The sequence below is a fragment of the Kryptolebias marmoratus genome, linkage group LG16 (assembly GCF_001649575.2).
Source record: "Kryptolebias marmoratus isolate JLee-2015 linkage group LG16, ASM164957v2, whole genome shotgun sequence".
Taxonomy (NCBI): domain Eukaryota; kingdom Metazoa; phylum Chordata; class Actinopteri; order Cyprinodontiformes; family Rivulidae; genus Kryptolebias; species Kryptolebias marmoratus.
The window spans coordinates 15,296,502-15,321,440 of NC_051445.1; the positions used below are offsets into that span (position 1 = coordinate 15,296,502).

Below are 24,939 nucleotides of genomic sequence, written 5' to 3' on the forward strand. Positions count from 1 at the left end.
AACATGCAAAATTACTACTCTTTAGAATAATGTGTTCTTTTTACTCAGCAGGAAGTCCAACAAAAAAAATATTTCCCCAACCAAATACTCAACATTTTAGTTCCTCATCAAACAAATCAGATGGATCCCAAACAAAGGAACACTCAGTCAGAAGTGCATATTATGGAAATGTTTAGACTGAATTTGGCATTTTGGCTGTTTTGACTAAACAAATCTGCCACATAATGTTGTTGTAGAAGCACGAAGTACATAAAAGTACATTAATATTACATTTAATACTGCACTTTTGAAACATTAAGGTAGCTTGAGCCAATTTCTTTCACAAAAGCATTATTTTTACAATAGTGCATCAGTTTTTATTTACATCTGTAAAATACATGCATAAATGTGCAATGAAAAAAGGTTTTAAGTAAGCAAAGAACTTTTTCTATTTTCCATTATTTGAAGCCGTCTTTTGATTTTAGTTCAATCCTTTTCATAATAACATAATTGTACTGTTTTTATATTTCTTTTTGAACTTTTTACCTTTTAAAAATTGTCTGACATTGGCAACAATAAACAGGAATCTTCTTGAGAGTGAATAGCTGCTGAAAACTGAGAAACACAACTTTCAGCTTCTTCTTCAAGGAGACAATCACAGACATTCTCGCTTACGGACAGGATAGGTTGTCTGCTGTGTGTGTGTGTTGTGCAGTCAAGTGTGTAAGAAGTAACACTACGGTATGTTGTATAAGCTGCTCTGTATGCTTGTTGTAGAAACCTGTTACTGACAAAAAAAAATATGCCTTTTCCCTTCACAATAAACTTACCTATGAAAATTTAAAGCTTATGCTGAATTGTGCCTGCACGGCCATTTCTGTAGAAAATGTATGAGTTTTCAATAAAGAAATTTTTTTTTTTTCCTTTTCCTTGTCCAAACAGCAAGCAGAACCTTGCAAAATGATAAATTGACTAAAGTAAAAACACAAGCAAATCTGATACCTAAATAAAAGCGAGAGCAAGGGGATTTAAGGTTTTAAAGAAACAGAGCAGGGAGACCATATATATCCACAGATCACAGGGTTTGTGTCAAGATTCTTGCAAACAGATGTCCTAATACCATCAGTCTATTTTATAAAACGGCCATTGCTATTTGTCAAATTTTCTGCTACCCAGCATTTCTGATCATATTTACCAAAGCTGCTGTGAACGCGGGTTACGCATGGCATTTCAGGATCCCGAAAACAAAAATGTAATAAATACTCAAACCAAAAAAAACCCAGTGGTTCGGATAGTTCCAGCTTAAGTAAATGTTGGGTCAGCAGTTTCCGTCTCTGCTGTTAGTCACATGTCCTTCAGATGAGAAAGCCAAAAAAAAAAAAAAAAAAAAAAAAAAAAAAAAAAAAAAACAAATATTTGTGGAAAAATTTAAATAGAACTGCTAGAATTATTTGCTGACAGGCGATGACTTTAAACTTTTTCAAAACAAGGATGAGCCCTGCTTCATCACTTTATGCCAAAGTTTGTCAGAGAATCATCAGTAAGTTGGACAAACAGATCTTAAAGCAATATTGCAAAGAACTGAAATCTTTCAACATGTGCAACGCATAAGACTGTAACAAGATTAAGGAAGTCTGAAAAAAACAAGGTCAACCTGACACGATTTCAGGTGTTCCCAAACGTGAGTACCCAGGAGGCGGACAGAACACAGGAGACAAGTTGAAAAAAAAAAAAAAAAAGATTTATTTTGTGCCAGGAAGGTAAGGGGAACAGGATCTGTAAAAGAGGGCAGAATGATTAGTCCTTCGAGTTGCTAGAGGTTCAGAGACGGAGCTGATTACAGGTGTAGCGTGGAGGCTTACGACAGGTAGTAGGGTGTGAGCTTGGATGTGCGGTTCCAGGAATCCCAGGTGAGTATTTACAAGGTGCAGGTAAGTAGTTTGCAGGTGGAGATCGGTTGTGGTTTCCAGTTCCCGTCAGTGGATATTTACACAAATCTGGAGGTGGTTTGTGGCTGACAGGTAGGCCTCAGAGAAGAGGCACAGAATCTTCAGATCTTCAGCAGGTTAGCCAGATTAGGTAAGTAGTTCTCGGGTGGCATAGTGGTGAGCAGAGACAGGATTACTGGTAAGTAAATTTCAGACTCTCTTAACTTGGTTTTCTGGCTGAGACAAATTACCCAAGACACTCGATGCTTCAGTGAAGAACTGCTCCTGGTGACTGCCTTAAGAACCCTGGGACTGGATGATGAAAACCTGCTGCAGCTGTGAGTAATTAGGAGGCCGGCCCATGAGACGATCTGAGGGAGCAGAAACAGGTAACAATGGCAGATTGCCACACAACCATCCTGTCACTGTGGTCAGTTTAGCTCTATGAGCTCAGGAGAACCTTTGGAAATCACTGTCAGTTTACACCCTTTTTTTGCTGCATTCAGAAATATAATCTAAAACAGACTTACACAAAAAAAACACCGCTGCATTCTCTGACTATGAGCTAATCCCAGATGAGTTTGTGTCCCGAGGATATGGAACAGACAGATCAGGAAATGCTGGTGGTCACGCATTCTCCAGTCAGACTCCACGTTGCAACTTTATCTTCTCATATCGAAGAGGAAAATCAGAAAAAAAAAACAATTTGAATGTTGAGCTGTTGGAACCTTGTTGTGAGCCTAAATGGACACGGGCTCTTAAACAAACTGCAGTTAAACTCCTCAGTTTAAAAAAATGTGATTTATTAAGGAATACTCAGCATTTTGGTAAACTTGAGTAACTGCCTACTCTTTGTGCCTGTTGCTGACATCAACATTTAGAAATATAGAGAACAAATTACTGGTTTAGGGTTTAAAAACTTTCACAACTTTCCAATGAAGCTGTCTTTTATTGAGTTTTTATGGTCATGAAATTTGTCTTCCTGCCTTCAACTTATGCAAATGTTCCAGTAGAACAAAAAAGGACATAAGTCTCTTTTAAAGTATGCAAAATTTGCTTGACTCCCTTCAGTAGCTGCTTAAATGTGTCTTAAAAAACCATACTGTTGAAATTGTATATAACATTTATCCTATATTAAGTTACATTATTGCTATCTAATTTGTTGTATTCACTGGTGCTTTTATTGTGTGTGTTTTGATACATTAAAGCTGCACAGCATCTAAATGACCACTAAATGGCAGTGCAGTCATTGTTGATGTGGGTTAGTGATTCACAATTTGACATTAAGTAAATGGCTTTTACTTTTTACTATGAGTGAGAAATACATGTTAAAGGAAAACAAGAAATGACACAGAAACAAATTGAGACTAAAGAAATCTTTATTATCCATAAATGAAAATAATAAGTTTTTCCAAATTTTTTCTTGGGATAAAATGATTCATATAGAAAATCAACAAAATAAAATTGAAATTAGCCACAAAAAAAGACATTCTGGATTTAGTTTATGAGGTTTTCTACTCTTAAATCAGTTAAAGAAAGTGGAACAGAGGTGCAACCTCCATATTCCCGCTAACAAAGATAAGATAAGAAGCTTTATTGTTATTACAACTAGTGCAATGAAATCTTTAGAGGCTGAAATTACATCAGTGACTCTGCTGCTTTTATCTGCTAAGAGAACAAGAGAACTGTGTTCAGTGGCACCTATGACAGCGGAGCTTCACTGTTGCAGTAGTCACCCTGACAGCAGCTCATTTCTGATCCAATCATATTCTTGATCTGTGAAGTAGAATTAGCTGAGCATAAATGCTTGGAACAGCAGCCCTTCATGAACTCCCCAGGTGTTTTCCCTGAGAAAAAAAAAATGCAAGCCACATGTTTGATATTAGAAAGTCTTAACATTTGTCTGAGGACACAGAGGAAGAGGGAGGTTCTGTTACCTGTCAATGTGAAGCAATGGTCTTCAATCCCCATACAGTTTATAGTCGCAGTGCACTCTGTTCCATTACAGGTGAAGCACTTTTTGCCATTTGGATTGACGTAGAAGTCTTAACAAGAAAAACAAAGAGAAACTGAATCGCCAAAATGATCAAGTTTTAATGTAAACTATTTGCATGTAATATCAACACAGAAAAAGGTAGTAACAGCAACACTGCATAGCTTAAAAAATATAGCTTGTAAATTGTAAATTACCAGAGATGTGTTTGGTGTTGCAGAGGTCTTCGGTGCAGCACTTGGACACGTACATAGATTTCATCGTTCCAGTGCTGACTGAGTCTTCCATGCACTGTTCAGCCGGAGCACATTCTTTAGTTTTCATTTCAGCAAAAACACCATCTAAAACAAAAAACGGTCAGGTGAGTCAGTGCCGAGCAGGAAAGCAGCAACTATCTACACATTAGCATACTTTGATAATGCACCACTCTGAGTGCAGCACATCGATAATCCTCTGACGAACATTCTTGTATTGTCTCAGTGCAATCTCCAGAGGCTTCTGACGTACACTCATAACATCTCAGGGTGTCCACTGTAAAAAAAAAAAAAAAAAGAAAATACAAAAATTTACTTTTATTGTAAACAAATCAAGAAATAAACAATGTCACCACAATATTTCTGAATGTATAAGTGTAATTCTGAGGACAAATCTTTTCATAAGATGAAAGGTACTGATAATAATATTATTAAAGAAAACAATATCAGAGAGAATCAAAGTTTTACCTTTTGGCAGAATACAAATCCCAAGAACCAGTGTGAAGAAGAACATGCTTGTGGGTCACAAGTGAGATTAATTCTGTTCTGTTCAGGCTGTATAAATAGTTCACCTTGTGAGGGCTTGGCCCCAGTGTTGCCAGATATGTGACAATTATTGCACTTATACAGTAGCTTTAGTGTCTGTACAGTATATGATAAATAGTTCTTAAAATGCCCTCATACGCCATAGTTTTGGTATTTCTGTGCACTGAGAAGAAATCCCTTGGTTTTATTCACATGAACACTCACATATCATCAAAAAGTCTGATTTGACCAGCCACACCATGTCCCCGGCCACCATCCTCTCCTGTGAGCATGTTTGCAAATCACAACACAGATACCCCACCCCCTGAGCAACAAAGCACACCTTGACTCAGCACATACAATTGTTTGGGTCCAGATAGAATCATTTTGCAGCAACTGTACAATATTTTGTCATTTCCTATCTGGCAGCCCAGCTTGTCCACCAACATCAGACCACACCTTCATCCCTTTATCACCACTGATGTCACAGCAAGACTTTTTTATAATCATGACTTTTTTATGGCTAATTTTTATGATTATCAAGTGCAACGTGCCCCATCTTGCCCTAATTTCATTCTAAAAGTTCTTTGTGATTTTCCATGAACTNCCCCCCCCCACACACACACACACACACACAAGAACAATTCCCATAGAAAGTATGTAGTAAAGGTTACTGTGTCTGTGTGTCATGTTATGTATTGTTAACAAAATTTCTCATGAACCACTGGTTGGATTTAAATGAAACTTTCAGAAAGTAATCATTGGATGATCATCTACAATTGATTAACTTTTGAAGTCAACCCAATTCAAGATGGCTGCCACAGCCAACTGACCTTAACAAACACAAAAATAGCTATACCTCGGTAAATTTTACAGATATTGAACTAAGATTGAACGTGGCAGCGTTGAGACTGATTCTCAACTGATACTCAAGTTTTACTATGTGAAAGTCTGTTTTGAAAACGTTGCCATTCACTGTTGTTCTCAACTCTGTCCATCTGTTTGCAAAATATTGTATGAACCACTAAATACGTCCAATGTTAACTTTCTGAGAGTTTCAATAAAATCTGTCCAGTGGTTGATGAGATTTTTTGCTAACATACAGGCAGGGTTGACTCTAACAGTTAATGCCAGAGTTTAAGTATAGATATTGCACAAGTGACCGCCTGTATTTCATTAACAGTTCTGACATCAGTGGTTAGGTTGTATAAAGAGGAGGAACAAAACATCAGCAGAAACAATTTAGTTTCTGGTTTAGAGGTTACAGTAAAGTCACACTACCTGATAACAGCTGCCATGTTATGTGACTGACTCTAAAACCTATTAACAGAAGATATTGCACAATGTGTTCATGATCAGAACATGTATTGGGAGTGACTCTCAGCTAATACCACACCAAAGGTTTAGCTCAATTTCAAATAAATGGACTAAGTTATAGCCATTTTTGTGTCAGCTACTGTTGATTAAATATGGTGACCATCTTGAATCAGGATGACTCCATAAGTTAATCAGTTATACATGTATATTCAGGGATTACTTTCTGAGAGTTTCATTAAAATATGTCCCATGGTTCATGAAACATTTTGCTAATTCTGTGCAGAATACTCTGCTCTACATTATGCCACATCTTTGCAGAAATCTTAGCATTAATTGTCAGAGACAACCTGTTTGACTGCAAAATATTTCATAAACCACTGAACAGATTTTAGTGAAACTGAGCGCTAACAGATTGCACAAGATCTTATCTTATCAGTATGTTGACGATTGTCTGCAGTCACCTACAATGCAAAAACTCCACTATAGCACAGTCCTGTCATGTTGTTTAGGAACCATAAATCTGCAGCAGACTCAGCTCAGAGTACAATTATCCAGCCTCCCTATCATCTGTCTCCAGCTACTGCTTCACCTCTGCTTTTTGAGGCTCGCCCCCCAAAGAGACAGTCTGCACAGAAACAGGAAGTAAAATGAGAGGACGGCGTGATGAAGAGGAGTGAGCAACACCTAACTTCAGCGCCTAAAATCATTTGCTCTGTTTCAGAAAAGAAAAGAAAGGAAAAAATGGACAGTGTGTTCCAAAAATAACTAAATAAAATGTGTGAGTTGGTTTAAAAAAGGCATAACAAGTCTTCTCCAAAGGGTGTAAGATGATTTGTGTGTTAAAGGGGTCTTCTCAAAGAATGAAAATAATATTAGCAATAATTGTAAAAATGTGCATATTTTTTACAACTTTTATCAATATGTCTTGTGTATGTAGTTTTATTAGTCTTATACATAGTTTCAATATCTATTAGCAAAACTTTACAACAAGTTGACAGAAGGTGTACAAAAATTTTTCACTAGATGGTAATGTGGGGCTCCCTTCTGTCAGTGTTGGGTTTGTTAATTCATCTGTCCATCCATTTTCTTTACTTGCTTTTTCCTTTCCAGGTTGCAAGGAGCAGGTGTCCATCTCCAGCGGTCACTGTGTGAGAGGGAGGGACACCCTGGACAGGTTGCAAGTCCATCACAGGGACACTCTAACTTACAGACAATTTAGAGTTACCAATGAACCTAACATGCATGCTGGTGCTTAAAAAAAAAAACATAGTACCTGGAGAAAACCCACACATGCACTTGGAAAAAGACTTGCCTTTTGGAAGAAGCCCCATTCCAAGAATAAGTGTAAAGAAGGGCATTTTGTTTGTGGGACACTAATGAGTTTTGCTTACTTCTGTTCAGGCTGTGAATTGTAGTATCACAGAGGTGGGCTTGTCCCTAAGCCTCAGGTCACTCCTTCATGCCTCCTGCACCAATGATATCTCTCTTAGTAAAACTTAGATTTACTTGGAATGTTTTGTCAGTTAATGATTTTCACTCATTTTTTTCAGAATATACACAGTAACTATAACTATCTGCAATTTGTGTTTGTGCTAATGGTGCTTAAAGTATGTGTTGGGGATGACTCTCAGCAACTGCCACACCAATATCTGGGTATATTGGTGAATATCTGTAAAACTGACTAAGTTATAGCCTTTTGGGGATTTTCTAATGTTGATTAGCTGTGCTTCCAAAAGTTTATCATTTGTAGATGTACCTCTAATGATTGTTTTCCTTGAGTTTCATTATAATCTGCCCTCTGGTTCATGAGCTATTTTGCTAACAGACAGACGTATTAACACACAGGCAGTTACATGACTGCAGGTGATAATAATGACCAGCTCTGTGAGTGAAGCCTAAAACTGCACTGATCTCTAAACTCCAGCTCAATCATCCATTCATGTATTTTCTTTACCTGTTGGTTCCTAGTCAAGGGCTCAACCAGTTAAAAAAAATAATGATCAATGCAGTTAAACAAAAGCTGTGCAATTTAGCACGTTTCACAATAGCAGAAGTGCTGTTTGTTGCTTTGGTAAACTTCACTTCTCCTTAGTTTTGGTAGGCTTCCTGTAGAAATTACCATGTGGGTAACTTTTAGTAAGATAGTACTATTAGCAGTAAAGCAGTTTGCCTCAGTAGCTAATAATCAAGGTAATATATTTTCAGTTTAGCTAAACTACTTTGATTATAACAGTTTTGATAAAGGGTAGCAATACACGATACAGCTTGGTATGTACCTGGCCCTTAGTGGTATTTAATTGGTACATACCTGGTACGGGGACTGGGTTACTTTATGAAGTAACTTGTTACCATATACTAACAAGGTACAAATCTGATATGTATCCAGTAGGAACCAAATACGTACTTGGTAAGTATCAGATATGTACCCAGTCAGTACAAGTTATGTACAGGTTAAGTGCAGGGTAATAAATCACTTCGTAATACAGCCCAGTTCCCATAGGAAATAAGTACTCACCAGGTCAGTGCCCAGTTTGTACCATGTACGTACATGGTAGGCACTTCCATACCCAGTAAGTACCCAGTAGATACCCTATAAGTACTGTGTATGTACTCAATAAGTACTAGGTACCAAGTACACACCTGATATATATCAGGTACATACCTAGGAAATTCCTGTATCAGCTAAGTACCAAATTGTATCATGTATTGCTAGCTGATGACGTTTCTGAATCATCCTTGTGAAGCTCTGGTACTTGTGCTGTTAATGGCTGCAATTACAACCAGAAGAAGCTTAAAAAGTGCATTCACATCTTTTGATAAGGAGTTCTATGAAAAGGATATAAACAAATAACGCCTTACATGTTGTAAATAGTTGAAGGAAAAACCTTAGAGAAAGAAGTATTCAGAAATACCCCTGAAAGTCTGTCACTTACCACTGCACCCACCAATATAACTTGAAACCATGCAACAGGAGAACAAAATCAGACATCAAACCAACCATCACATCAATTTTTGATCACCGGATGTTTTTGCATCAAATGTGCCCAGAGAATTAGAAACACCACCTCATAGGGATTACAAAAAGTCAGGGGACACGTGTCCTGCTCTCAAAAGAGTCCATGTTTCACTTTGTTTTGGGGAAGAACTTTAGCTTCATGTACACAGATTTTGTCCTTGAATAGCCTAACGTTAGTTCGAGTTTGTTTGTGGTAACTAGAAAAGATAAAAAACAATGTTACACTTTTAGAAACTTGTATTGAGCAAGAAACAGAGATATAAATTTTACAAAACTGCAACCTTTAAAATTCTCATTTCCTTTTTTTTTTAAAAAGGTTTTTTAGTTATGAATGTGTTTTCCTGATGCCACTTTAAAGAACTTCAGATACTTGAAACAATTAAAAGTTATTCAGGTGTAGATGTACAGCCAATAATTACTTTAGGAAGTTTCTTTTATTTATTTATTTCCTTTATTTAACCAGGTGAAATCCCACTGAGATCATGATCTCATTTGCAAAAGGGACCTGGGCAGGAAATCTGCAACACAACAACCTGATTACACATAAGTAAAACAAATTAAGCCATATACACAAATTTAAAAGAAATTAGAAACAGCTTAAAAGCAATGACACAGATTAATTGAATCACATTGCTTGTTTTTAAGAATCGCTCAAAATAATTCCAATGAAATAAAATTCGACATCTTGAGTTCAGACTGGAGCTAATTCCATCGGAGCCATAACACTGAATGCTTGCTTCACTTTTTCTGTTCGAACACACTGAAATGTGTCCAGTGGTTTATGAGACATTTTGCTAACTGTACAGACAAATGGACACACCCACAGGCAAAGACATCATCATTCTGCCTTCATAAAAAGGATATCCTGAACTATATCAAATGGCGCCATTAGGAAGAGTGAATCTGCTGCTGAACACAAAAAAAACACAAAGAAAGACAACTGCCAAGAGCAAATATTGGGGATGAAGCAGGGTGGTGAAACACCATGTAGACAGAGCTCGGCATTCAATCTACTTTTAGGCCTGTAAGTTTATTGTTTCAACTCATCTTTTTATCTTCATACTTTACTCGACAAATCTGAACATAAATGTGTATCAATACATGAAATGTGACAGACTGCTCAATTATGAACAGCTCTTCCATTGACGTCACCATTGTTGACCTACTTTCAGTCACTTTGGTTGTTTACATAGGTACACTTTTTTATTTAGGGACACATCAACCATTGATATATAAAAAAAAAAACTATAGGGATTTTGTTTTTTACTTTATGGATTTCATTATTTGATTGCGTGTAATCCCTTACAATTTAAAAGTCGTTGTTACAGTAGTTGCCCTCGCAGCAGCTGATTTTTTCTACACCGTACTCCTTTCGTATTTCATTTACTATGGTGTCACATGTCCCTTTGGAGGTGCAGCCCTTCATGATCCTGATTTCTCCTCCTACATTCACTGAGAGAATAAAACCAAGTTTATGGTGTGAGTAATGTGTTTGACTTTCCACATGTTTGTCTGAGGGTAAGGCCTCTCACCTCTTGCTGTGATGCAGTAGTCCTCACCCCCCTCACAGTTTACAGTGCAATTCGATGCTTGACAGCTAAAGCACTTTTTGCCATTTGGGATAGAGCTGTAATCTGAAAAAGAAAACCCACACTTTGTTAGAGAAGAAAAGATGGTGGGGGGACTAAATACTTTCTACTGACTTTGAGTATGCCCAACACAAACAGAAACAAATGTGTGTGTCAGAATCAGAGACTGAGGTGCAACGACTGAGTGAGAGGAAATCGACATGTGCCCTGGACACGTGTCAAGAAGGAATACGATTATTTATTTTACTATGTAAAAAAGTGAGATTAGAGGAAGTAAAACAGACTGCACCTGTTTATCAGTAAAAACTGTTCAGTAGCTCAACTTGATTTAACAGATAAGATCATTTTACTGTTTACTAAAACATATATATAAAGAGCAGTTTTTGTTTTAGCCAATTTTTACTGTTTTTAACAATTTTCAGACATTTCGATAAAGCAAACATACGCAGCTTTTAAAAAACACTAGTAGGATGTAGAGTACCGGGGATCTGGGTGTTGCAGAGGTTGCCGGTGCAGCACTTGCTCCTTAGAATCATTTTTGATAATCCAAAGTTGAATGACTTTTCAAGACACACGTCAGCCTGAGCGCATCCTTTAAATATGACATCAGTAATCTTTTTACCACCTAAAACCAAAGAGGAACCATTGTAAAGTGAGCCAGTGCCAAGCATGGGACAAAGAACAAATAGAAACCGGGCAGGAACATACCTCTAAAGAACAAGTGTCTTGTTACAACACATTGATCATACATCTCAGGACATTCTGCTATTGTTTCAGTGCAAGATTCAGTCCAAGATTTAGTGGTGTCCGGTGGACAGTCATAGCATTTCAGAGTGTCCGCTGATAATAGCAACAAAAAAAACAACTTAAAATCTTCACAGAATTTGAAAAAAAAACAAAACAAAACAAAGTCACCGCAATATTTCAAAATATAAAAGTGCAATTCTGAGGACAACTGAGTAACAAACAAGTTGAATCATTTTACCACAAAATATGGATTAGAAAGACATTGGAATCTTAACATCTAATAACTTAGTAATAAAATAAAACTGAATTTGAAAGTTGTTGGGTTTTTTTTTTTGGTGTTTGTTTATTTAATAAGAGCAAAATTAAAGTTAAAAGAAAATTAACAGAATCACAAACTTGCCTGTTGGGAGAATCCAAATTCCAAGAACGAATGTAAAAAACATCATTTTTCTGAAATTCATTTTGCTGCGTTCAGGTGGACTGAGTTTTGTCTTCCTCTATTTAAGTTAAATGAAACCACTGAGGGATAGTTCCTGAGCCTGAGACAACTTACCGTATGTTTCCTTTCCACACTGCTGATAGTGAAACTTAAATTATTATTGGATGATTTTACTCTTTTTTTCCCCCGCAAGAATGCATACAGAATTGTGGCTGAAAATTATAAACACAGATGTAAAAAAAACAGTTCTATGTGCGTGTGTGGGGGTGTGTGTGTATATGCAGCCTCAAGATCACTACATCACAGAAGCAGCCACTGAGGTACAGCTGACACACACTTCAGGAAGTCATAGAATTAGATAAATAAGGTCCATCTGTGACTGATCTAAATAGTTACAGACACAGAAAATGGGTCAACCACGTTACAGAAAGTGTCCCGTTGTTTAATCAGCAAAACACGAATTCAACCACTTGAACTACTGACTTGATGCCGTGAGAACAGGAAGATGTTTGTGGGCGCACACACACCCATACTCACACACAGGCAGTTACATTATTGCACACCATTTGGTGGCAGGCGATAATGCAAATATCATCATCGTCCAGCTTTCAGCAGTGGACGATAACAATAGTAAAAAAAAAAACATGATCATAAAAGCACCTGTGCAAACCTGAGCATAAAGGTCCAGAATCAATACTGAATGCTTCAATTGTTCAGTTCTTACATGTGATTTGTCTGTTTACTTTCTGAGCTATAACAATAGTTTGTGTTGTCCATCCTCAGCTTCTCCAGACAAACCAGGGATGATCACAGTTCTGCTGGTTTGACTGTGTCTGTCTCTTGTTCTGTCAGCCGCACGTGTCCCTCACATCATTCAGCAGTTCCATGGAGTAAATATTTAGTTTGCAAATGTATGAATAACAAGATGAAAATATGACTTTGGAAAAAAAAACTTTTTTTTCTTATGAAAGGCTAAATAAACCTAAACGTTGCTGTTAATTTTTGACTGTCACTTTACCAGCAACACCCCATACCTGGCAGAGGTCGTCCATCATGATTTCTGAAAGAGATGGAGTCAAAATCCTGACCTGTGCTGCCATCTGCTGGTGTGAGAGGCAACAAACAAGTTGTTCTAAACATTGGGATTCTTAATATTAATCATAACGTGAGAAAAATAAATAGTATGATTAGTGTTAAGGTTATTTGTGTTGTCATACTTTTTAAAGCTGGCTTATTAAATTTGTTTACCTAAACCAGTTATCATTTGGGTAATAAATGTCTGCTAATTAAATTTTGTGAATCAGGACTGGAGTAGTTTGGGAACCTCTGGATTTGAGCACAAAATTCTGCTCTGGATTTTTTATTTTTTATTTATCTATTTGTATTTTCAGTACTTAAGAATAAGAAATGAAGCTTTTATGCCACTGTGTTTACATGAATATTTTCTCACCAGAAACACTGACGTATCAGGTGACAGAAACTGTTCCAGTTCTCATTTCACTCTTACTTTTAGTGCTGATTGTCTCACCTGCATTTTTTGTGGGTGTTTTCTTTCCACAGAAAAAGGCTGAATCAACGGGCTTTAATTCAGAATGTGTCACTACATTTTTAATATCAGCTCAGTTGATTCTGGTTGTTGCCTTCTTAAAATTAAGAGAAATTAGTTTAATTTCTGTTCATTTAAGCAAAACTACTTTTTACAGTAATTTTTTAAATCAACAGAAAACTGACCAATGACCCACTAAGACCAGAAAAAAGGATGCATCTATATTCATATTGAGACTTCTTATGGTGAAAAAAAAAATATTGTCATTGAAATTATTGTTCATTAACCAATATAGATACCTTTTTACATACAGTTAATAAAAGCATTACATATAAGATGAAAATAATTATTTTTCTAGAAGCTTAATTATACACTAATACAAACGGGACCAGTATGGTTAATCAGCTGATGTCTACATTCCTGATGGTTGCATCAATGTCAATAAAAAAATGATATAGTTATTGCCATTGTAAGACATGTTGCTTTCATTAACTATGAAGGCAGGCAGTCAGACATTCTGTATAAATGTCAGACAACTTCTTCCAACAAGGTTCAGAGAACAAAAAGTAGCACTTCTTAATTTTGAGCAAAAAAGACAGTGATCTAAACTTTAGGTTATAATAACATTATGACTAGACCAGTCTTTTATTGTTTCAAAATTATCACAAAATTGTATTTTTTATCTCATGTTTCCTATACCAAGTCATATGATTACCCAACACAGTTTTAAACTCTAATTTGTGATGCTCACTGTTGCTTTTCTGTGCTTTCTGTTAAAGCTGCAAAACTAAAAAACAGAGTGGATGTGTGCAACTTTCTTTTTTGCGGTGATGTGGTGTTCACAGTTGTCAAAGTTTAGTTTTAGTTTTTACAGTTGCCCCATAAATGCTACCAAGAGAAACTTTAATTTCATGGTTTTTATTTTGTTTTTACTCAGAAATGCATTTTGTAGGAAAAGAGAAATGACAATAAAACCAAATGAAAACTCCAACTGTTTTATTTCACTGAACAATAAGTTCAACACATCATCTATTATCACAGTTAGCAATGCTTTGGCTTATAAATGTCTGAATACAAAAGGTTTTGAATATCTACTTTTACCTTAAAATGTTTGTATGATAAACACAATAATACTAAGCATGTTCAGAACTGAATGAAGCAAGAAGGGAAAAACTGGCTTTCCTTGGGTTTTAAGCACAAAACTTAACTTCTAGCGCATCAGCTAAAGGAAGAGGAACAGACCAGTTCACTTAATGCAACTAGAGCAGTAATGCTGCTGTTTTCATCGGTTAATAAAACAAAACCACAGAAACGAGCGGCACCAACAGCAGCAGCAGACCAGCTCTTGTACTGCTGGCGCTGTTACAGTAGTCACCCTGACAACAGTTGATTTCTTGTATGTTCAATATGTTCAGAAAATTAGCTACTTTATCCCAGCATACCTGCTTGGAGGCACAGCCCTTCACTGTCTCTCTGTTATTTGAAAAAATCACTGGGAAAAAAAAAACAAAATTCAGATGTGAGTAACATGTTAGGTATTTGAATCTCTGAACCTAATGATCAGGCTGTGGAGCACAAAGGAAGGAGGTCTCTTACTTGCTGCTTTGACGCAGTGGTCCTCATCCCCCTCACAGTTTAGGGTTCTTGTGCAGTTTTGTCCTACACAGCTGTAACACTTTTTGCCATTTGGATTGGATTTGTAGTCTAAAAAAAGAAACAAAAAAACATTGTTAATTGGTAAAAAATGAGTGTGTTGTGTGTAGTGCCTCACACTTTGTCTGCATCAACTAAAGATTCTCTTTTTTCATGATGATGAGTAAAGTAAAAATGAAAAAGTATGTAAAGTGTTTGAAGTCAGCAAAAAACAAATTAGCTTTGTTCTTTTCTTTGTTAGGTAGCATGTAAGTTTTGTTTTATTTCTTTAAAGTACTTCTGAATATTTAGGAAGTTAAAGCTTTATCAGCCACTGGAAACCTCTGCAGTTATTTCATTTAGGTTTTGTTACGTTCCTGAACAGACTGAAATATTTTTTTTGAATAAATCTAACTAAACCTGTTTTAATTATTCTGTGAACGGGTTTGTTGTTAAGTTGACAGCTGAATGTAAAACATAGGTACGTGTTTTTTTGCATGGAGAGCGAGGACCTAACATCTTATCACAAGTGCTGACTTGTGTGAACACGCTTGCTACATATAATCAGATCACCTGGGATGCATGCCAGATAGCAGAAAAAAATGAAAAAACATTTCTCTGAGAACAGATTTGTGTGTGTGTGCATGTGTGTGTGCGTGTGGGGGGTGGGGAGGGCATTTAAACACTCCTGATATATTTTATCTGAGGCAATAAGAAGTAAAACTTCAAAAACTTTACAACTGGCTAGAAGCAAAAATCTTTCAGTTACTTAACTTCCTCTAAAGGATGAGAGCCATTTACTTGAATCTGTTTTTAACAAACACTTAACAGGCATTACTCTTTAGGTACAGTAAACGTACAACAACATTACTTAGTGTTGAAAAATACAAACAGGATATAAATTACCAGGTAAACTGTCTTTGTTGCAGAGCTCTTCAGTGCAGCACTTGCTCCTGTGCACGATTTTGTGCCTTCCAAAGTTGACTGAGTATTCAACACAGCCTCCACAGTATTTAGCTTGGTCATCAGTCTTTTTCCTGTCTGAAACCAGAGAGCAGCCGTTGGAAAATGAGCCAGGGCCAAACAGGGGACAAACAAAAACTAAAAACTGCACCATAAATTACCTTTAAATTCTATCGTTCTCGTTGCAACACACTGGTGCTCCGGAGAGGGACATGGTTTTTGTATGTCAGTGCAAGTTCCAGAATGTTCTTTTGGTTGACATTCATAACAGGTCAACGTGTCCGCTGATAAAAACAATGAGAAAATTTATTTCCTTTATCCACATGCTTGAAGCACAGAAGATTTTCCTATTATTTCTCAATGTTTAATTTCAATTCAGCAAAGCAAATGAAAGAAAAGAAAGCCAAAAGATAAAATAAAACTGAATCAAAACCTTACCTTTTGGGAGAAGCCAAATCCCAAGAACCAGAGTAAAAATGAACATTTTGGTTGCGAGACAGAAGTGAGTGTAACTTTGTTCAGTTTAGGTTGGATATGAATAAGTCTTCTGAGGTGGGCTTGCCCTTCAGCCTCAGGCCACTCCTTCATCCTTCCAGCCCTACAGTACTGATGTCACTCTGAGTACATTAACTTGAAGCTGACTTGTTAATAAGTGTATGGCATTTGTACAGTTATACTCATTTGTTCTCGGCATCCATCAGAGCAAAGGGGACTGCAAATTATAAAGAACACAGTTGGGAATATTTGATTATTAACTGTTGTTACTATTGTGATTATTTGAAAAGAAAGTTTATTGTCTACATCTTGGCTGTGATCTTGCTTTGTTTTTTCTCCCAGCACACATGCACAGAGGCACTAATCATGGCAGCACCAGAGGAGCAACAGAGGCTGGGGTCTACCACACCAGACAGGAGCTAAGATGAAGACAAACAAAGATACCCCTGAGACAGTCCAGCACGTATTAGCAGAACATAAGTGCTGGCAGGCAAAGCGTGCATGGAACACCATAACCTAAAAGCCGAAACAGTGTACAGGAACATTTGTGCTGAGCTTGGACTGTAGGTCAGTGGGAGACTCTACCAGGGGTGGCAGAGATTGGCAGGACTAAGATACTGTGGGACTTCCAGAACCAGACGGACAAAAAGGTGATGACAACCCAATTGGACATGATCGACATGCTGCAGAAGAAAGCAATGGTGACAGATGAAGCCATCCCATGTGACGGTAACATCAGGAAGAAGGAATCACAGAATATGAAGAAATACCAAGAGCTGAGAGAGGAAATAGAAAAGCTGCGGAAAGTCAAGGCCACAGTGAGACCAGTGGTCATTGCAACACTGAAGGTTTGCTCTGTCTTTTGATCACTATGCAAAAATAAGAATAATCTCTTTTTCATTTTTGCTTTAGGGTCAATTTTTTGTAAAAGATTTTCTCACAAGTATACAAAATTATAATATATTGTATGTTTATCAACCCTGAACATCCTCAACTACCACACCTATGCCTAGTCCCTTTGTGTCATTAATGGTTTAAAAATCTGTTAAATTGTATTTGTTTAATGGTTTGATGTTGCTGATTCTTAACATATGCACACAAAATAATAAGTGGTCAGATTACCTCTTTCCAGTCTGTTATTAAACACACATGTTTCTGCTTGTCAGTTGTAGTCAAATACTGCATATTAGTCTTCTTTTAATAGATGTGAAAATAAGTAGGTACAGCAACTTATAATGTTAAGTTATCAACCAGCTTCCTAATGATCCTGGATTGTTTTTGTGTTTAAAATGTTAACTCAGTATCAATATTTCAAAGTGGTTATGATGTTTTTGATTTTTACGGAAAAGGATTCGGGCCATTGGGGACAAAATATTTGTTTTGCCCAGAATTCTGAGACTAGAGTTAGGCAAATATCATTCAGCATGAGCAACAAAATCAAACTATGAAATGTAAAAGACTGACATCAACCATGAATGAACAGATCAGCTGTGAATGTAAAAATGCTTTGACTCTGTGGGATCCTTTAGAAAAGAACTAAAGCTACAAAACACACATGGCTGAATCTGTTATGATGCAGGTACCATATTACAAAATGTGGAACCTCTGTTCTGGCTTCTCAAAAAACTCAAGTTACTGTTTGTCATTGGCAGAGAAGGCGTAGCATGTTTTTCATGAGCACAACCCACTCTGCTGCTCAATCTACAAATGCATTTTCCTAACAAATGTGGCACCATTTAATGGAAAATAACCAGGCTTTATAAGTTTGAGATTTATTGCCAAAAAAATTGTGTTACAATAACAGAATAAGCAACCAAACACAAAATTCCTTACTTTTTCAGCTAAGTTTATATAAAACTAAATGATTCTTGTACATTTTTTATCAAAAACATTAAGTTATAATTACTATAAATATGACAGATTAAAATATTTTTATTTTAATCAACGCAAACAACAATTATAGGCTTTTTCATGACACTAAGCAAGAAGAATATGACATTGGGAGCTTTGTTTTACTAAAATTTAAACTTTGCAATAAATTAGTTAAGACAATCAAAGGTGTGACCTGTATGATGATGCTGTTTTCATCTGCTTTTAGAACAAAATCAAAGAGAGCAGCGGCAGCAACAGCAGCAGCAGCAGTTCAGCACTTATACTGCTGGCGCTGTTGCAGTAGTCACCATGACAGCAGCTGATTTCTGCTCCGGTCAGTTGTTTTATCTCTGCGATGGTATTGTTGAGGCACAACAGCTTGGAGGCGCAGCCCTTCATGGTCAGTTTTTGTTCGTCTTTCGTCACTGAGAAAATGAAAACAAATTCTTCATGTGAGCCACATGTTTGCTTTTGTAATTTCTTAACATTTGTCTGAATTTAAGGTTGCGGAAGGAGGAGGCCCCTTACTTGTTGATTTGATGCAGTAGTCTTCATTCTTCTCACAGTTCAGAGTTCGACCACACTCTCGGCCTTCGCAACTTAAGCACCTTCTGCCATTTTCAGACAAGCTGGTGGCCTCTGATGAAGAAAATAAACACATTCAAAGAGGGAAAAAGGAAGAGAAAGCTTTGCCGACATCTTTCAGAATAATTTTAACTAAGTTTGTAAGCATAAATATGTCACTTTGGCGCATAGGAAATCTTTTTAGAAAAAGGGATTATGAGATACCATTAATAACTATAAAAGTAAAATCACAGATTTACTTCACGTGTCTTTGGTTATAATGATGTTCAGTACTTAAGTCTCTAAATCATCTCTGTTCCACCAAGTCAGCAAAACCAGACTTGTTTTATTTATTGTTTTTGATACAGCAGTTTCTTTTTATTTCTTAAAATTAGATTTTTAAACCTGAAGGCATGAAAAAAGCATCCATTTATTTATCTTGATTTACAGATTTTCACTGACACTGATATGTGCAGCTCATCAGTCGATTGTTCACACTGCTTCTGTTACATACCTGAACTTATTGAAATAACTCCAAAAGAGAAGTGATTTTAGCAAAACTGGAATGTTGATGTTTGAATAACTGACCGTTTAAGAGTATGTTTCTGACATCTGAAACCACTCAAAAAGTCTAAATATCTTTAGAGCTGTTTAAGCAAATGTTTTATATTGCATCACTTTGCATTGTACAAAACAAATTGTGTTATGTGTGTCCAAACTATTTTACTATCTAAAGCAAAAGTACTGAGGTGTAAAAATTGACAACATATCACTCCCCTGAACAGTTTTAGATGACTGAAATCTGCGTTGACATACAGTAGTCCCCAGGCTGAGTAGTTGTTAGCTTGATGTCTCTCTGAGATTGTTCTGACTGCTGTCTGCTGCAGGTGAGATACTGACTGCTCAGAAGTACTCCAGACAGGCTTAAATACTGTCCTCATGATCATCTGTCTTTTATTTCCTCTACCATTAGGCTCCTAAACACCAACAATACATTTAAGTTTTTGTTTAAGTTTGTATATATTGTTTTGGTGTGTATAAATATGTATAATTTACTGTTTGCTCTTTGCTTTAAATGATGTATGTTAGAGGTGAATGTGAACTGAGAGGCTACAAATGAATTACCCTAGTATTACTGCATTTAGTATACCTTTTGTTCCTATTATAGGTACAGCAAACTTACACCGATTTGAATAATACCAACAAGATGGAAATTACCAGGGACATCTTGGTCGTTGCACCTACTCCTATTGCAGCACATGGTATTCGTCACAATTCTGCCCACTCCAAAGTTGATTGAGCCTTGAACGCACTCTTGAGCCAAAGCACATTTCTTAGTTTTGACATCGACAAGTTTGAAACTACCTGGAACCAGAGAGCAGCCATTGTAAAGTGAGCCAGTCCTGAAGCAATAACAAATGGAAACCTTACATTAACATACCTAGGAACATCGTGAATCTTGTTGCAGCACACAGATTATTCTCTGAGGCACAGGTTGTTGTTTTTGTTGTTGTCGCATTGCAATTCCCATAGACTCCCGGTAAACACTCATGACACTCCAGGCTGTTGGCTGATTAAAAACAACAAAAATTAATACATTTTTTATTGCCTATAAAGCATTAATTAAAACAATGATACCAAATGTTTTCTGAATGTATAAATGCAATTCTGACTACAGCTGTGATATATATATATTCTTTTTATTATTATTTGTTTTAATTCGAAAAACATCTAATAAAAAAATAACAGAACCACAAACTTGCCTTTTGGGAGAAGCCAGACCCCAAGAATCAGTGTAACGAAGAACATTTTGTTTGTGACAGACAAGTGCGTTTTAGTGTGCTCTGGTCAGGCTGTATAAGTAGTTTACCTGATGAGGGCTTGTCCCTCAGCATCAGACCACTCCTCCATTCCTCCTGTACTAGTGACGTCACTTGTTACGTGATCGAAATTTACCGCAAACTGAATTGTTAAGCTTTTAAAAACGATTTTCATTCAGTGTTTTCAATGTACATCAGGATTTCCTCTCTACCTTTCATACAATCCTGTCTTTCATGGGACAACAGCTGGAGAGGATGGGGTTTACCCCTGGATCATCAGTTCATCACAGAGCAAATGGAGACACAAAACTCATAACTTCATCAGTGTTAGGTTCATTTTTTTGCCCTGAATCAGTGGTTCTCAAACATTTTCTGTTGCGCCCCACCTTTGGAGAAGGAAAATAGTTTGTGCCTCAAACAAACAAAACAATAACAATGCATGAAGATTTCAAGTACAAGTATGTTTCTTAAAAGAAATGTAATATTATTACCATTTTTTCTGTTTTTTCTGACTAATTTACTGTAGTAATCAATAGTGTGAACTACCTCACCTAAGCAAACACTTTAGGATTTCAGATTAAATAAATAAAAACACCAAATGAAGGAGATCTTATTCTTTTTAGAGACATGTTGGTGATTTCAGTCTTTCTTCCTAATTGCTTTGCCTAAGCAAATCCTCAATGATTATAGTCTCTCAGCAAACAAAGCAGACTGAAACCCTGAAAGAGGTTCATCCAATCAGACAAATGCTGATGACGGAGAGTTTGTATTTCAGCTGCTTTGCATGAGCAAAATCTCTGTTTTTAGTTCATTGACAAACAAATCAGACCTCCTCAGACGAAGGCTTGACTCAGCTTTTTAGGAATGTTCGTGCAGGTAAAAATCTCAAGAAAACTCAATGCCACCCAGTACAGACTCTGGCTCTTGCTTGGATTTCAGCACTGATCATTCAGTCATAAGGAAAAAAAAAACAAAACCTTTTTCAACTTGGGCTTCATGTCAGGACAAAATAAAAATGATCTGGACTTTGTCAGGTTCTAGAAATGTTTCAAGTCTTACCTCAGTTGTACAAAAACACACAACAGATTCCACTCTGTCTTTAAAATTGAAGCCAAAATGAAAAATCTAAGTTCACACCATGATTTAGCAGCTTGTAGAACCTTCTTTAGCAGCAATAACTCTCAGTAGTGGTTTTCTGTTGGGCTTTATCTGTCTCGTAAGTCATTATGGAGGAATTTTAGCGCAGTTTTCTTAACAACATTGCTTCAATTCATTGAAGTTTCCATATATTTGTGTCTGCACAGCCCTTTTAAGGTCCTGCCACAATATTTCAGTCAGGTTGAGAATGAGGACCTTAAAGGGACCATTGCAACACCTTGATTCTTTTCTTTTTCAGCAAATTGTTTTAGATATGTCATGAATGTCAGTGTTTTGGGGTTTTGGTTCTTCGTTTGTTTCTTGTTCATGCTGTTTTGGTTTAGTTGTTTTTTGGATTTCATGCCTTGTCACCATTCACCTCCCCAGTATTTTTCCACCCATGCCTGCCACGCCCACCTCACCTGCTCCACGTTTAGTCCACACCTGCATCCCATAATCATCTTCCTTCTATCTTTAAAACCGGTCTCTGTTTTGTCACTTGTCACTGGATCATTCCGTTTTGTCATGCTTGTTGTCTCTTTGTTCACCGCCTTGCCTTCGTTCTGGATTTTGTTATTGTTTGTTTCTGCTGCCACGCCAGCCTTTTGTTTTGGTTATATTTTACTTTAATAAATTAGTTTTATTTTAAAAACTAAATTGTTTTAATGCCTTACCCAACTTGGCTCAAGTTTCAGCTGTGAGACATTTGGTCTCACATTTGACTCTAGAATACAGAGGAGTTCGTAGTCATCTCATCAACTACACGGGGCGTAGATCCTGTGGCTGAAATAAAAGCCAAATTATCACCCCTCCATCACTATGCTTGACAGTTGGCGTAGGATGTTTGTGCTGATAGGCTGTGTTTGGCTTTCCCCAAACATGGCACTGTGCATTATATATTAACATCTCTAATTTGGTCTCATCTGTCCAAAAGACATTGTTTCAGAAGTTTTGTGATTTTGTGGCAATAGTCAGACATATACCTCTTTAAAAATTATAAAGAAAAATTACACAGGAGCTTAAAAAAATATATATTTTATTTTGCTTTCCATCAATATTGTCATAACAGTTTTAAAACCCCTAAAATACGTATATAGCCTATTCAAAAAAGATTTTAAAAGCACTAAACAAAAAAGTTTTTTTTTTTTACATGAACATTTTAAAATCAGCTGACAAAAGAAGATCAGAGGTGTGGACTTCTTGATACTGCTAATGTAATATATATACCTTTGCACCAATCCTGCTGTTTACACTCGCTAATAAAGCAAGACCAAAGAGATGAGCGGCACCATCAGCAGCAGCAGAGCAGCACTCGTCCTGCTGGAGCTGTTGCAGTAGTCACCTTGGCAGCAGCTACCTCCGGATCCAAGGTAATTTCTAAAAAGTGCAGAGGAATGATTCCAGCACATAATCTTGGAGGCACAGCCTTTCATGAGCTTCATTTCCCCTTCAACAATCACTGAAAGAATAAGAAGTTGATCATGTAAACCACATGTTTGACATTAGAACCTTGCAACATTCACGGTTTGCTTTTTACTTGAGGATTTGATGCAGTAGTCCTCGCTCCCCTCACAGTTCAGACTTCTGGTGCATTTTTGTCCTTCACAGCTGTAGCATCTTTTACCATTTGGAATGAATTTGGGCTCTGAAATAAGAACAAAAATATATATCAAGGAGGGAGATCTTTGTTTTACTCAACTGATGTCCTGCTATAAATAATTTAAACTCACTTCCTACAAGTCATCTTGTTTATTATAATTTGATGACAATAATATACCTGAGATTTGTCTTGTTTTACAGGATCTGCAAATGAATTGGTAAACTACACAAAAATATCTTTTAGCACATATTACTGAGCACTGATAAATAGTTAAATAAAAACAAAAAATCATTCAATCGCTTGCCTAAATTGTTTAAATAGACAAGAGGAATACTTTGCACACAGTAAAGATACAGCAAACTTTAGCTACAGCAATATTGCACAGCTATAAGAAAAACATTTGATAGCGTTCCAAAATCTTTATAAGAACTCCCTTTATTCCTTCTGCTGTTACCATCTTGAACAAAGAAATGCCACGGGACAGTTAGATTACCTGGGGTTTCGGTGTTGCAGAGGTCTGAGTTGCAGCAGCGACTTAAAACCACAGTTTTCTCAGGTCCAAAGTTAACAGAGCCTTCAACACACTCAGCAGCCAAAGAACATTTTTTATACTTAATTTGTTGATCCTTTGAACCACCTGCAAGCAAACAGCAGCCATTGTGAAGTGAGCCATTACCGAACAGGAAACCAATACCAGCTGGAGACTACCACAAGAACAAACCTTTATATGTTGTCAGCGTTATCGCACCGCAGAGAAAATCCTGAGAGGAGCATTCTTTTGTTGTCTCAGTGCAAGTTCCAGAGGCTCCCTGTATACACTCATAACATTTCAGGGCGTTGTCTGATAAAAAAAAACAAAAAAACAATCATATACCGGTATATAATAATAATTGTCACCAAAACATGAAAAAAATGTATCAAAAGAAGCATAACCACAGCTACTAATGATACTAAAACACAGCAAGCTATTTTTGTAGATGTTTTTATCCAGAGAGGGGAAAAAAGATGGAATCACAGCACACGACGCAGGTTGAAAACTAAAATCAATTTACAAGAATGACACTGAACTGAGCTGAATGTTAGCTTTTTATAAAAAAAAATTGTAAAAACAAAAAAACCCGATACTAAACAGAATCAAATACTTGCCTTTTGGGAGCAGCCAAATCCCAAGAACCAGTGTAAAGAAATACATTTTGTTTAACTTTCCTGTGTTCAGATTGTGTTTAAGTAGTTCTGAGGAGGGCTTGCCCCTCGGCCTCAGACCACTCCTTCGCCCATCCTGCACGGACACTGCTTTTAATAAACACTGAAACCTGCAGGAAACAGGTTTTTTCTCCAAATGTTTAACTCACTTTTTGTCATCATACATAAGAAGGTTTTCGTTTTGATGAACACAGTGTAATTTTTAGGTTTATATTGGGTGAGTTAAATGAATTTAGCTTATACTTGCTTTTAAGAACTTGACATTTTGTTTTAGGATTGTTCCACCTGTTGTGGCCGTTTGTATCTCTTGATAGCTCTGG

General features: G+C 36.7%; 5 protein-coding genes across 5 annotated transcripts; all 5 read right to left on the reverse strand.

Moving 5' to 3' along the window:
• Positions 1-3,268: 3,268 nt before the first annotated feature.
• On the reverse strand, positions 3,269-4,759 carry LOC108249995 (urokinase plasminogen activator surface receptor). The gene is made up of 5 exons (XM_017439669.2): positions 4,623-4,759; positions 4,312-4,431; positions 4,098-4,241; positions 3,845-3,952; positions 3,269-3,754 (listed from the first exon to the last, which is right to left on the reverse strand). The coding sequence occupies exons 1-5, from the start codon at positions 4,666-4,668 to the stop codon at positions 3,609-3,611; spliced, it is 564 nt and encodes a 187-aa protein (XP_017295158.1). The 5' UTR covers positions 4,669-4,759; the 3' UTR covers positions 3,269-3,608.
• Positions 4,760-9,427: 4,668 nt separating this feature from the next.
• On the reverse strand, positions 9,428-14,113 carry LOC108249996 (urokinase plasminogen activator surface receptor-like). The gene is made up of 5 exons (XM_017439670.3): positions 11,749-14,113; positions 11,310-11,441; positions 11,083-11,226; positions 10,545-10,646; positions 9,428-10,464 (listed from the first exon to the last, which is right to left on the reverse strand). The coding sequence occupies exons 1-5, from the start codon at positions 11,807-11,809 to the stop codon at positions 10,322-10,324; spliced, it is 582 nt and encodes a 193-aa protein (XP_017295159.2). The 5' UTR covers positions 11,810-14,113; the 3' UTR covers positions 9,428-10,321.
• A 199-nt stretch (positions 14,114-14,312) lies between these two features.
• LOC108249994 (urokinase plasminogen activator surface receptor-like) lies at positions 14,313-16,522 on the reverse strand. The gene is made up of 5 exons (XM_017439668.2): positions 16,367-16,522; positions 16,090-16,212; positions 15,872-16,006; positions 14,930-15,037; positions 14,313-14,825 (listed from the first exon to the last, which is right to left on the reverse strand). The coding sequence occupies exons 1-5, from the start codon at positions 16,410-16,412 to the stop codon at positions 14,623-14,625; spliced, it is 615 nt and encodes a 204-aa protein (XP_017295157.1). The 5' UTR covers positions 16,413-16,522; the 3' UTR covers positions 14,313-14,622.
• A 1,658-nt stretch (positions 16,523-18,180) lies between these two features.
• Positions 18,181-20,693, reverse strand: LOC108250007 (urokinase plasminogen activator surface receptor-like). Its single transcript, XM_017439678.3, has 5 exons — positions 20,623-20,693; positions 20,301-20,429; positions 20,078-20,224; positions 18,824-18,934; positions 18,181-18,720 (listed from the first exon to the last, which is right to left on the reverse strand). Exons 1-5 carry the CDS (start codon positions 20,666-20,668, stop codon positions 18,518-18,520), a joined length of 636 nt encoding a protein of 211 aa, XP_017295167.1. The 5' UTR covers positions 20,669-20,693; the 3' UTR covers positions 18,181-18,517.
• A 2,174-nt stretch (positions 20,694-22,867) lies between these two features.
• Positions 22,868-24,282, reverse strand: LOC108250001 (urokinase plasminogen activator surface receptor-like; the record flags this gene model as incomplete). Its single annotated transcript, XM_017439673.3, has 4 exons — positions 22,868-23,275; positions 23,354-23,461; positions 23,910-24,053; positions 24,138-24,282. Coding segments are annotated over 4 exons (600 nt in total), but the record flags the coding sequence as incomplete, so codon positions are not given.
• Between the last annotated feature and the right edge of the window lie 657 nt (positions 24,283-24,939).